The 15,269-nt window shown below is 32.8% G+C and overlaps 1 protein-coding gene across 1 annotated transcript in view; it reads left to right on the forward strand.

Moving 5' to 3' along the window:
* The first annotated feature begins 1,378 nt into the window (after positions 1–1,378).
* LOC139840989 (uncharacterized) overlaps positions 1,379–15,269 on the forward strand; it is a 33,184-nt gene continuing 19,293 nt past the window's right edge. The window contains exons 1-3 of the mRNA XM_071831225.1: positions 1,379–2,381; positions 2,488–3,419; positions 3,599–3,836. Coding sequence (XP_071687326.1) covers positions 1,379–2,381; positions 2,488–3,419; positions 3,599–3,836 — 2,173 coding nt within the window. The remainder of the gene's footprint in view (positions 2,382–2,487; positions 3,420–3,598; positions 3,837–15,269) is intronic.

Genomic DNA, 15,269 nt, shown 5'->3' on the forward strand with positions numbered 1-15,269 from the left:
AAACCCCGAAAAAAAGAGAATAAAGTCAAAATTCTTATTTGCAGCGTTGAAGAATATTGTTATCGTTGACAAAAGTAGCATATCAAAGCGGTACTTAATCCTTAGGCAAAGCAAACCACGACGTAAAAGAAAAAAAATGCTACGGAAAAGGAGAAGCCGTCAAATAAATCTGCAACTCTATCAACGAATATCAGACTATTTGATGCAACAAATGAGAAAAAAAGTTTATTTTATTTTCGTAATTTAATATTTAGTGTTTTGTTTCAGTCCGAACTTTCTCGAACTGTGGGGAAGTGTTAGAGGATAATGTTAGGCCCAAGTCCAATATGTATTATGGGCTTAGGGTCCATTAAGGTTTAATTGTGTTTATGGTCTTGTACTCTATAAATAGAGTTACTATTATCAATAATATTTAAGAGGTTTATATTATTCAACAGTTTCTTGTAGTGCTTTGGGATCTCGATTGGAACGTATAACGTGCTAATTCGTTCAATAGTTGTGTGTTAGTTCATAGATTGGTTGTAGAATGTAATAGCTAGGTAGTAAACTTCTAATGGTTTGTTCAATATATGTCGGTGTAATAATCAATCTAAAAGTTGTGCAACGGAGTCTAGGTCACTAGTTTGTTTCGAAAGATCGTAGGATCATTCAATCATAGGCAGTCAAGTATGAGTTAACTGCTTTTTCTTTTTTTGAAAAGCAATTGTTCAAAGCCAGATCTTCAAATATTTTTCGAAAAAAAAAAACTAGGCATGATAGTACTTTGTTAGGAATTATGTAAATCTGATGATTCAAAGATTTTGAGTCTGTATTATTTGAGTCTGTAAATTTAGAGTCTTTAATATTTAGAGTCTGGAAGATTGAAGAACACAGACTCTGCTCAACAAGAAATACAGATTCTATCGGTGCTGAACAAAGATCAAGATCAAATCGAATACGCGTGAAGCAAATTAAGATAAGATTGAAGAGATTACATCAAAGCGAATATCTCTGATTTCTAGGAGAAGATAATTGAAGAGATTTGAATTATATTGTTTCCTTATATTTTGCTATGGTTGTTTAGGAATTGATTCGATAAGATTTGAGAAGCTTGTTTCTCAAATCTATAAATAGGGAACATGTAATTTATTCCAATTCGTCAATTTCAATAACAATTTTCTTTTCTTTTGTTTCATTCTCTTTGTGTTAATTTATTTGAAAAGTTCAATTAATTAAGTACTTTATAACCTAGTTGTTATTCTGTTCAATTGATCTTATATAAACGTTCTAGGTTGTTGATTGTGGACCAACAACTGGTATCAGAGCGGTTAAAGATATAAATTCTTTTGATTTTCTTTAAACGATCTATTAAAACCTAGAACAAGAACACACATTCATCATGTTTGCTACAATTACTGCTCCTGTCATGGCAGGAAAAAGTGTTCCAATTTTTGATGGTACTGATTTCACAACCTGGAAACTAAAGTTACTTTGGTATCTGGGTTCTATTCATGATAAAATGGAAAGAGTTCTAACTGAAAGACCAATTATTCCAGGCAAATGGACTGAAGAAGTAAGTAATGTTGATGGTACTGTGGTCAAACCTGTTGAGTTCATTCAAACTCCAAGAACTCAGTGGGCAGAACAAGATGCTATTCTTTATAGATTAGATAGCAAAATCAGAAGTATCATTGGCAATGCAATTTCTGTTCCTATCTTGAGAACGGTAGGACATGCTGAAACTGCAAAAGCCATGTGGGATATTCTGCTAAATGATTTTGAAGGGGTCACTGTGGTTAAAACTCAAAAGAAGAAGAATTTTGTAAGGTTGAATGAAAATTTTACTGCTGAACCAAAGGAATCATTGTTTGATCTTCATTCAAGATTTCAGGTGTTGGTCAATGATCTGGAAGGAGCTGGAGTTATAAAGACTAAAGCAGAATTCTGCCAAAAGTTTGTTGATGCACTTTCAGAAACTTTTGAATTTATCATCACCTCAATGGTAGTAAGTGAGAAGTTGGATAATTATGATCTTAGTGGGTTATTTGGGATCTTCACAAATTTTGAGGAAACCAAATTGAAGAAAATCAATGCTAAGAAGATAGCCAAAGATCCAGATGTTGTTTTAGTTGCAACAACCAAAACAAACAAAGAATTATTTTCAAGCTATTCTACTAAGGCTGAATCAGATGAAGAAAGTGGTGACTCTTCAGAGGATGAAGAGTTTCAAATGCTTGAAGAACAGATGGCTCTTCTTACTCAAAGGATTGAAAAGAAAAAGTTTAGACCTAGGAAAGGAAAAAGTCCTTTTGATCTTAAGAAGGCTACTTGTTTTAAGTGTGGAAAGGTTGGTCACATTGCTGTTGAGTGTTCGTCTAAGGTTGATTCTAGTTCAGACTCTGGTAAGTATTTGGAAAAAGCAAAGAAGTACAAGCAGAAGTACAAGAACTTGAAGAAGGAAGGAGTAAAGCCTGTGGTAAAAAAAGGCTGAGAAGGCTCTCTACACAGAAACTTGGGATGATGAAGATTCATTATCTGATGAAGAAGAAGAAGACAAGTGTTTGATGGCTGTTATTGAACAGGAGAAGTCATCTAGTCAATTTGAAGCTGATTTGAAAATTGCTGAGAAACTTAATAGTCAATCAAATAGTGATAAATCTACTGCCTATAAGGTACAAAATTTTATTCACTATGTTGATAATGAAAAAATAAGCATGTTTCAGTATTTGTTGAATAAATTTAAATCATGCCTAGATAAAAACAAAAGGTTAAAATCTGAACTAAATGATCTTAAAGCCATAGTTAAAGAGAAAGATTTACACATAAGTGAAACAGAGCAATGTAGAATTGAATTGGCAGCATACAAATCTAGTTTTAATAAGGAGATTATAAGATTTGATGATGAGAAAAGGAAAATTAGAGAAAGAGCAAATAAGTATGAAAAAATTTGTAAATCTTGGTGTGTATCATCTAAGAAAAATTATGATGTTATAGCTAGGCAAATACTTGCAGATATTAAGGCTGTGCTTGGTGTAGGTTTTGATCTTAAGAATGATACTGGAATTGAAAAGGATCCAAATAGATTTAAGCCTGTGATTTTACATAATACTTTTCTTAAGGTTGATGGTGATAAGCAATACTTAACAAATGCTTTTGTTAGACCAGAATCAGGATTCATCTATAGCACTGAGACTATATCAGGATCTGGAGTTACAGACTCAAATTCAGAGTCTGGATCATCAGACTCTAAAATAGACTCAATCAAACAAAATGATACTATGATCTCAGAAATAACACATGATTCTAAAAGTGAAAAACAAAAGTGTTTTAAAGTCAAAGCTATTACTAAACTAAAAAGGAGGATTTCAAAACTCTGCAAAAAGCTAAAAGATAAACCTAAAGTCAAAACTGAGTCAGACAAACCCAAGAGTCCTGAAAAAGTTGAAAAATGGATAAAATTAGACAAACAATGATTAAACATTCAGGATCAATGTAAAGAAAAATTGTTTGGATAAAAAATAAACCATTTGTTTGGAGAGTAAAAAGCTCTTCATGTGAACCCACTGTAAAGTGGGTTCCCAAAGGTAACTAATGTTTGTTGTTTTTGTGTCTTGTGCAGAATGAAAGAAAATGGTTTTTAGATAGTGGATGCTCAAGACACATGACAGGATGCAAGGAGCATCTTGAAGGGTTTGTAGAAGAAAAAGGTCCCTCTGTTAGATATGGGGATAATTCTGTTGGTAAGACTATTGGGTATCGATCTGTCAAAGCTGGTGGTGTTACTTTAAAAAGAGTTGCTCTTGTAGAAGGATTCATGCATAATCTGTTGAGTGTGAGTCAAGTTGCTGATGAAGAATGTGAGATAAGGATAAGAAAAAATGCTGGAATCATCTATGATCCTAAAGGAAAATCGATAATGCTAAAAACGAACATATATTTCATAGCATTATCCCTCAAGAAAGACAAGCTTTTAGTTGAAATTGTTCTATTTACAAGTGATATTCGTTTAAATAATAAAAGGTGAAGACAAAAGACAGATTCGACGAATTGAAGACGCAAATGACCAAAAAGCTCAAAAGTACAAAGTACAATCAAAGTGGTTTCAATTATTGATAAGAAACGTCTCAAAATTACAAGAGTACAAGATGCGAAATGCAAAGTACAAGATATTAAATTATTCGCAAGGACGTTCGAAAATCCGAAACCGGGACCAAAGTCAAATCTCAATGCTCGACGCAACGGAATAAAAATTACAAGTCAACTATGCACATAAATATAATATAATATTTAAATAATTCTTAAAATTATTTATATATTATATATTATATTTAAAACCGTTGGCAGAATGCAAACAAAGACATGTGAGCTGGAATCCCAGGCCATGCGATCGCATGGCCTGCATGAGATAATCTCATGCGATCGCATGAGCTAAAAAGTCAGGCCACATGCTATAAATTTCGCAGTTTTGAGCGATCTTTTACACATCTTTTTCTTTCCTTTCTCTCATACGTAAATATATATATATATTTACGTATATATATATATATATATATATATATATATATATATATATATATATATTAATTATAATTTTAATTTTAATTCTAATTCTAATAATAAGGGTATGTTAGCGAATGTTGTAAGGGTATAAGTCGAAATTCTGTCCGTGTAACACTACGCTATTTTTAATCACTGTAAGTTTTGGTTAATGTTATTTTTAAATTAATGTCTCATAGCTAAGTTATTATTATGCTTATTTAATGCCGAAGTAATCGTGATGTTGGGCTAAATATTAAAATTGGGTAATTGGGCTTTGGACCATAATTGGGGTTTGGATAAAAGAACGACACTTGTGGAAATTAGACTATGGACTATTAATGGGTTTTATATTAACTAAATGATACCTCGTTGATTTAATATATAGACATATAATTTGACGTATTTATATATAACCACATACGCTTGACTGGGCACGGTGGGCGAGATATCTATAAATACCAATAATTGTTCATTTTACCGGACACGGAACTAGATTAATAGTTAATAGACTTGTTGAAACAGGGGTGGATTACATTCAAGGGTAATTGGTGTAATTGTTAACAAAGTAGTAAAACCTTGGTTTACACGCAGTCGATAACCTGGTGTATTCATTAAACAAAGTATTAAGACTTTGTTACAATTCGAATCCCCAATTAGTTGAAATATTTGACTTCGAGAATAAGAATAATTTGACGAAGACTTTCGCACTTTATGATTATGATTGTTGGACTATTATGGACAAATCCGTATGGACATATCGAATAATCCTTGACAAAGGACAATTAACCATGGGAATAAACTAAAAACAACACGTCAAACATCATGATTACGGAAGTTTAAATAAGCATAATTCCTTTATTTCATATTTAATTTCCTTTATTTCATATTTAATTGCACTTTTAATTATCGCACTTTTATTTATTGTCATTATATTTAATTGCACTTTTAATTATCGTACTCTTTAATTGTCGTACTTTTTATTTATTGCATTTTTATTTATCGCAATTTCATTATCGTTATTTACTTTACGCTTTAAAATTAAGTTATATTTATTTTTTAATATTTTACATTAGGTTTTAACTGCGACTAAAGTTTTAAAATCGACAAACCGGTCATTAAACGGTAAAAACCCCCTTTTATAATAATAATACTACTTATATATATTTTTGTATTTTTACAATTATAAGTTAAAAATATAGCGTTAAGCTTGGCTAAAGATCCCTGTGGAACGAACCGGACTTACTAAAAACTACACTACTGTACAATTAGGTACACTGCCTATAAGTGTTGTAGCAAGGTTTAGGTATATCCACTTTATAAATAAATAAATCACTTGTGTAAAATTGTATCGTATTTAATAGTATTTCCTTGTAAAAATTATAATTATTTTATACACCACCTCGCACACATCAAGTATTTTTGGCGCCGCTGCCGGGGACAGTCAAACGCCAGAAGCAAAACGCTATATATATAAAAAAAAGATTTTTAATTTACTTTTGTAAAAATACGTTTTAATACAAAAATATAAAAAGAAAAACAAAATTTATATATTTTAAGAGTTTGTTAAATATTTAAGTTTTATAAAGTTTCTTTATTTTTATTTTTAGTTTGTAAAAATATAAAGTTTATTTAAATATTTTGTATTAATATAAAACTGAAAACTGAAAAAAAAAATAATAAAAACACTCGAGGCCCGGTACTGTAGCAGCCCAACTTTTGACCCGAAACCCTAGCTCATGCGACCGCATGAGCCCGAAGGCAAAAATTCATGCCATCGCATGAAGTGAACTGACACGCCACAGTTGACCTGGTACTGCATTAATTACTGAGTAATAATAATAATAATTATTATTATTATTAAACCCTAATTAGGGTATTATTATATTATTTAGTTTTAATTTTATTATTTTGTATTATTTAGTTTTAATTTAGTTTTAATAATATATAAAATTAATACTTTTATAAAATAAATAATATAAAAATAATATATTTTTATAAAAATTGTACTTTTTACAACTTTAAGTTTTTTTTTTGTATCTTTTTATTTGTTTTAGCGTAATATTTGTATTTTTTCGCTCGTATTGAGTTTTAAGACATAATTTTTGCCATAGTTATTTTTATTTCTAGATTTTTAGGCTTTGCCGTAAAATCCCTTAAGTGCTTTTTCTTTAGACTAAGATTTAGGTGCCTTGGAATTTTGCGACGCCGTTTTTATATTTTAGTACTTTTTAAGTTTTTGCCATTTGAGATATAGTATTTCTTTTAAGCTTTAATATTTTTAGACGTAACATTTAATTCTTAGTTTTTAGTTCCTTTTTATGTTTCGACGCGCTACTTTCTTATTTTTATTTTTCGACGCCTTTTATTTTGCGACATTTTTCGATGCGCTCTTTTTCTTTCTTATTTTTCGCCGCTCTAGTTTTTAGGACTTAGAATTTTTTTCTATTTCTTCTCTAAAATTTCTTTAAATTTCAACGAAAAATTATTTTTAGTGGTTGAATTGATAGACATCCAAATTTTCTGCTTCGTAGTAATAGTTGGATTTGTTAGTGGCTGAGTTGTGAGTTTCCGATTTAAAGGGTTCTGGCTCCCTGCTACATCTTTTGGCTATTCGAAACGTGGGCAAAGCAGAAAAGTCTGTTAATTTGATAACTTTAATAATTTTTATCTTTTATAACTAATAGGATATTCAGTGAATGCACCGAGCAAAACGTTCACCACCTTTTGTACGTTCACCACCTGTAACTCGATCAAGACATCTAGCTTATATTGTCACCGTTGATTTTTCTTTAGAATCGTCATCCAGTCGACCAAGTACTCCAATTCAAATTTCCGATAATCCATTTTTTGAACCAGACCTCACAATTGAGAATTCGGAGAATATTCAGGGACAATTCAGAGATCCTGAACCATTAATCTTTCCTCCGGAACCACCAATCATTCAAACAGAGATTGTCGAGGAACCAACCATTAAATCATAATCCTCTAGTGATTCAGATTCAACAAATTCAATTATGGAGAATCTGGAACCTCTAAGTATGGAAGACCGAATGAGAGCTAAACGCACTGGCCAAGGTCACGCAATTACTCAACCAGACATTAATGCACCAGATTATGAAATCAAAGGACAAATCCTACACATGGTAACTAATCAATGCCAATTTAGTGGTGCGCCGAAGGAAGATCCAAACGAACATCTTCGTACATTTAATAGGATCTGCACTTTATTCAAAATAAGAGAAGTTAAGGATGAACAGATATATCTCATGTTATTTCCCTGGACTTTAAAGGGAGAAGCCAAAGATTGGTTGGAATCGTTACCTGAAGGGGCGATTGATACATGGGATGTTTTAGTTGAAAAATTTCTTAAACAATTCTTTCCGGCATCTAAAGCCGTAAGACTTCAAGGAGAAATTGTTACGTTCACACAAAAACCAAATGAAACTTTATATGAAGCTTGGACCAGATTTGGAAAGTTATTAAGAGGATGTCCGCAACATGGTTTAGACACTTGTCAAATAGTACAAATATTCTACCAAGGATGCGACATCACTACAAGAAAAGACATCGATATAGCAGCCGGTGGTTCTATTATGAAGAAAACCGCAACTGACGCTTACAAAATTATTGATATCACTACTTCCCACTCACATGAGTGGCATCAAGAAAAAGATATCGTTAGATCATCTAAAGCAGCTAGAGCCGATTCTAGCCATGACTTAGATTCTATTTCTGAAAAGATAGATACTGTCGAGAGACGAATGGAAAAGATGACTAAGGATATCCACTCAATACGAATTAGTTGTGAGCAGTGTGGAGGACCACATTTGACAAAAGATTGTCTCAGTATTGAACTAACAATGGAACAAAGAGAGAATGTTTCATACATAAACCAAAGGCCTGGAAATAATTATCAGAATAATTATCAACCGCCAAGACCAATCTACAATCAAAATCAGAACTATAACTGAAATGTTCCATACAATAACCAACAAGGTTCAAGCAATCAACAAGTATCCAACAATACTTACAATCAGCAAAGACCTATTTTTTAAAACAAACCACCACAAACGGATGATAAAAAGCCAAATTTAGAAGATATGATGTCGAAGCTAGTTGAATCTCAAACTCAGTTTTTCACATCTCAGAAACAAACCAATGAACAAAATGCTCAAGCATTTAGAAATCAACAAGCTTCTATTCAAAATTTGGAACAAGAAGTGAGCAACCTAGCAAGGTTGATAGGTGAAAGAAAATCGGGAAGTTTACCTAGTGATACAAATGCTAACCCCCGGAATGAAACAGCTAAAGCCATTACCACAAGAAGTGGTATTACACTTAAACCACCTGAAATACCTGTAATTTCTGATGAAGCTATTCCTACTCCACAAGAACCACAATCTGAGCAAGATAAGGAAACAGAACCGGTAGTTGAAAAGGTTAATGAAAATAACACAGTTAATGTAGTGACCCGAACTTTTCCATGTTTATATATATTAATTGAGATTGATATTTACATGATTAAATGTTTCTAACATGTTAAGCAATCAAACTTGTTAAGACTTGATTAATTGAAATATGTTTCATATAGACAATTGACCACCCAAGTTGACCGGCGATTCACGAATGTTAAAACTTGTAAAAACGACATGACGATATATATATGGATATACATATGGTTAACATGAGATTATGATAAGTAAGTATCTCCATAAGTATATTAACAATGAGTTATATACATATAAACAAGACTACTAACTTAAGGATTTCGAAACGAGACATATATGTAACGATTATCGTTGTAACGACATTTAAATGTATATATATCATATTAAGATATATTAATATATCATAATATCATGATAATATAATAATTTAACATCTCAATAGATATAATAAACAATGGGTTAACAACATTAATTGAGATCGTTAACTTAAAGGTTTCAAAACAACACTTACATGTAACGACTAACGATGACTTAACGACTCAGTTAAAATGTATATACATGTAGTGTATTTAGAGGTATTAAAATACTTTTGGAAGACTTCAAGACATATATCAAAACACTCATACTTAATGAAAATGGTTACAGTTACTTTCCCATTCTTTTCTTTCATCAAGAATTCTAGTCGTATTCTTACCCGTATTATACACAGCTTCAAAACGTACTTACTATGGGTATATACCAATAGGAACTAGCATGGGATTCCACTCTTGATTATGTCATGTATCACTAATCAATTTTAACTTCTATCATGAGCTAGTCAACTAACTAGAACTCCTTTTAACCCCACTCACCACTCACCAATTACCACTCACCATTCACTCCATTTCACTTCCAATTCTCTTTCTAATTCTCTCTCAACACACACACACACACTATTATGAACGTATTTTTCCAGTAGTTAATCATCATCTTCATCAAAAATACTTCAAGAATCAAGCTATAATCATCATAGGAAGAACACTTCAAAAATCCCTTCAAGTTTACTAATTTACTTCCAAGCTTTCTAATCCATTCCAAGTAATCATCTAAGATCAAGAAACCTTTGTTATATACAGTAGGTTATCTTTCTTATTCAAGGTAATATTCATATTCAAACTTTGATTCAATTTCTATAACTATAAACTATCTTAATTCGAGTAAAAATCTTACTTGAACTTGTTTTTGTGTCATGATCCTACTTCAAGAACTTTCAAGCCATCCAAGATCCTTTGAAGCTAGATCATTTCTTGTCACTTCCAGTAGGTTTACCTACTAAACTTGAGGTAGTAATGATGTTCATAACATCATTCGATTCATATATATAAAACTATCTTATTCGAAGGTTTAAACTCGTAATCACTAGAACATAGTTTAGTTAATTCTAAACTTGTTCGCAAACAAAAGTTAATCCTTCTAACTTGACTTTTAAAATTAACTACACACATGTTCTATATCTATATGATATGCTAACTTAATGATTTAAAACCTGGAAACACGAAAAACACCGTAAAACCGGATTTACGCCGTCGTAGTAACACCGCGGGCTGTTTTGGGTTAGTTAATTAAAAACTATGATAAACTTTGATTTAAAAGTTGTTATTCTGAGAAATGATTTTTATTATGAACATGAAACTATATCCAAAAATTATGGTTAAACTCAAAGTGGAAGTATGTTTTCGAAAATGGTCATCTAGACGTCGTTCTTTCGACTGAAATGACTACCTTTACAAAAATGACTTGTAACTTATTTTTCCGACTATAAACCTATACTTTTTCTGTTTAGATTCATAAAATAGAGTTCAATATGAAACCATAGCAATTTGATTCACTCAAAACGAATTTAAAATGAAGAAGTTATGGGTAAAACAAGATTGGATAATTTTTCTCATTTTAGCTACGTGAAAATTGGTAACAAATCTATTCCAACCATAACTTAATCAACTTGTATTGTATATTATGTAATCTTGAGATACCATAGACACGTATACAATGTTTCGACCTATCATGTCGACACATCTATATATATTTCGGAACAACCATAGACACTCTATATGTGAATGTTGGAGTTAGCTATACAGGGTTGAGGTTGATTCCAAAATATATATAGTTTGAGTTGTGATCAATACTGAGATACATATACACTGGGTCATGGATTGATTCAAGATAATATTTATCGATTTATTTCTGTACATCTAACTGTGGACAACTAGTTGTAGGTTACTAACGAGGACAGCTGACTTAATAAACTTAAAACATCAAAATATATTAAAAGTGTTGTAAATATATTTTGAACATACTTTAATATATATGTATATATTGTTATAGGTTCGTGAATCAACAGTGGCCAAGTCTTACTTCTCGACGAAGTAAAAATCTGTGAAAGTGAGTTATAGTCCCACTTTTAAAATCGAATATTTTTGGGATGAGAATACATGCAGGTTTTATAAATGATTTACAAAATAGACACAAGTACGTGAAACTACATTCTATGGTTGAATTATCGAAATCGAATATGCCCCTTTTTATTAAGTCTGGTAATCTAAGAATTAGGGAACAGACACCCTAATTGGCGCGAATCCTAAAGATAGATCTATTGGGCCTAACAAACCCCATCCAAAGTACCGGATGCTTTAGTACTTCGAAATTTATATCATATCCGAAGGGTGTCCCGGAATGATGGGGATATTCTTATATATGCATCTTGTTAATGTCGGTTACCAGGTGTTCACCATATGAATGATTTTTATCTCTATGTATGGGATGTGTATTGAAATATGAAATCTTGTGGTCTATTATTATGATTTGATATATATAGGTTAAACCTATATCTCACCAACATTTTTGTTGACGTTTTAAGCATGTTTATTCTCAGGTGATTATTAAGAGCTTCCGCTGTCGCATACTTAAATAAGGACGAGATTTGGAGTCCATGCTTGTATGATATTGTGTAAAAACTGCATTCAAGAAACTTATTTTGTTGTAACATATTTGTATTGTAAACCATTATGTAATGGTCGTGTGTAAACAGGATATTTTAGATTATCATTATTTGATAATCTACGTAAAGCTTTTTAAACCTTTATTGATGAAATAAAGGTTATGGTTTGTTTTAAAATGAATGCAGTCTTTGAAAAACGTCTCATATAGAGGTCAAAACCTCGCAACGAAATCAATTAATATGGAACGTTTTTAATCAATAAGAACGGGACATTTCAGTTGGTATCAGAGCGTTGGTCTTAGAGAACCAGAATTTTGAATTAGTGTGTCTTATCGAGTTTGTTAGGATGCATTAGTGAGTCTGGACTTCGACCTTGTTTACTTGAAAAATGATTGCTTAACAAATTTTGTTGGAAACTATATATTTTTAACATATGAATATTATGTGATATATTAATCTCTTAATGCGTTTGATATTATGTGATAGATGTCTACCTCTAGAACAAGTCCCATTGACTCACCTAATAATAATGAAGAGTCAAATGTAAATTGGAATGATTCGTGGACTGATTCACAAGTTCCCGAAGAGGAACTGGAAGAAGAGTCGGAACCAGAAGAAGAATCGGAACCGGAAGAAGAATCGGAACTGGATGAAGAAATAGAACCGGTGGGGGAAATAATAAAACGGTTAAGTAAAAGAAAATCCTCAACCAACCGACCAAGGTTAATTATGGTCAATGGTGTTTCCGCTAAGGAAGCAAAATATTGGGAGGATTACCAATTCTCCGATGAATCTGATTCTGACGAGAATTCCGATGATGTTATAGAAATTACCCCAACTGAATTTAAAAAGGCAAAAGAAAATAATAAGGGAAAGGGCATAAAAATAGAGAAATCTAATTCCAACCTCGATGAACTTTATATGTATCGTCAACCCCCGAAGTCCTTAAGTTGTAACAATGACCCGGGAACCTCTAAACCACCAGGTTTTTCTAAACCAATGTGGAAAACGACGGCTCGTATTAGGGGAACATCATATATCCCTAGAAACTTAGCAAAACGAACCAAAACCGAAGAAAAAGAAACAAGCGAGTCGGAATAAGATAGTTGTATTCGTGTGGTGTAATATATGTAATATAGTGTGCTTATGCTTTATGATATATGTAAAAATTGCTTGTATTAATAAGTATTTTTTTTATGAATCTAACTCTTGTCTATTTTACAGTATAAAAACACAAAATGGATAGACAACCCAATATTTTAAGAGACCTACCCGGAGACATGATTGATGAAATCTTGTCTAGAGTCGGTCAGAATTCTTCGGCACAACTATTTAAGGCGAGATCAGTTTGTAAGACATTCGAAGAACGTTCCAAGAATGCCTTGGTTTATAAAAGGCTTTCGTTCGAAAGATGGGGGATATCACATTGGGAAATCCATAAGTTACGATGTGTTTACTTTGACGCATATATTGCGGGGAACCCAAATGCTATTTTATGCAATGGGTTAAGAAATTATTTTGACTCAATATATCCGAATATTGGACTTCGTGATTTAGAAAAAGCGGCTAACATGCAACATAAAGAAGCATGTTATGCTTACGGATTAGTAATGTTCACTTCTCACCAAAGTGAGAACAAGAACATCGGGCTACAACTATTAAACAAAACGTTCCCACAAGTGATGGAGTCAGTAATTAGGGTAAGAAATGAGGTTTTTAGATTGTTACGGGACTGTTGGACATTACGTAACCCTCGTCCCTTTGACGACGTTACAACACGCTGTCTTATCAACGGCCATAACAGTTATGTTCCATAAGACCAAGGATGGGAAGTAATCCTAGTAAAACCAGAATGCATGACTTGTTTCTGGTCGTATGAATTACGTGTCTTTATTGCCTTTGCTGAACGACTTGTGTACTAGCTAGAATTATCTTCACAAACATCTTGTATCAAATTTATTGTGTGCTATATTTCATGCTATATGTAAAATAAGCGGTATTGTAAGTTTGTAAAATATTGTGTAAAAGTTTGAACGCGAAATATTATTATAATCAGTTTTTCATATAGAATTGTAGTAGTTGAATTGTATATTAGCTACTAAGAATGAACTTAACGGGTAGGTTCTACCCGAATTTAAACTTATAAAATGCTAATATGAAGAAAAAGCTTTTATAAATGAGTTCATATTATGCTACGAAATACTATTAACTACTCTTAATATTCTGTATGATTAACTTGTTCCATTTGACTATTTTGAAGGAAATGGCACCGACTACTCGACACACCGTGAATATGAATGAAGAGGAATTCCGTACTTTTCTAGCTTCAAACATAGCCGCAGTATAGGCTGCGCTACATACCAACAATAACCTTGGATCTAGCAGTACAGGAAATCGTGTAGGATGCACCTACAAAGAATTCACTGCCTGCAAACCTTTGGAATTTGATGGAACCGAAGGACCGATCGGATTGAAACGGTGGACTGAGAAGGTCGAATCGGTGTTTGCCATAAGTAAGTGTACTGAATAGGACAAAGTAAAGTACGCTACGCATACCTTCACAGGTTCTGCGTTAACATGGTGGAATACCTATCTAGAGCAAGTGGGACAAGACGATGCGTACGCACTACCGTGGTCAGCATTCAAGCACTTGATGAACGAGAAGTACCGTCCCAGAACCGAGGTCAATAAGCTCAAGACAGAACTTAGAGGGTTACGAACCCAAGAATTTGATATTACCACGTACGAAATACGATTCACAGAATTGTGCCTATTGTGTCCGGGAGCATTCGAAGATGAGGAAGAGAAGATCGACGCGTTTGTGAAAGGATTACCGGAAAGAATCCAAGAAGATATAAGTTCACACGAGCCCGCCTCCATACAACAGGCATGTAGAATGGCTCACAAACTAGTGAACCAGATTGAAGAAAGAATTAAAGAACAGACTGCTGAAGAGGCCAATGTGAAGCAAGTCAAAAGAAAGTGGGAGGAAAACGGTGATAAGAATCACCAATACAACAACAGCAGCAATTACAACAATAATCGCAACAATTATCCCAACAATCGCAACATCAATCGCAACTACAACAAATGGCCCAACAACAACAACAACAACAACAATAGCAACTACAACAATCATCCCAACAACAATAATAACCGCAACAACAACAACAACAATCAGAAGCAGCTATGCCAAAGGTGTGAAAAGTATCACTCGGGGTTCTGCACCAAATTTTGCAACAAGTGTAAAAGAAATGGTCATAGCGCGGCGAAGTGTGAGGTCTACGGACCAGGGGTTAATAAAACGAAAGGAACAAATGGTGTCG

The sequence above is a fragment of the Rutidosis leptorrhynchoides genome, chromosome 4, assembly GCF_046630445.1.
Source record: "Rutidosis leptorrhynchoides isolate AG116_Rl617_1_P2 chromosome 4, CSIRO_AGI_Rlap_v1, whole genome shotgun sequence".
In the NCBI taxonomy this organism is placed as follows: domain Eukaryota; kingdom Viridiplantae; phylum Streptophyta; class Magnoliopsida; order Asterales; family Asteraceae; genus Rutidosis; species Rutidosis leptorrhynchoides.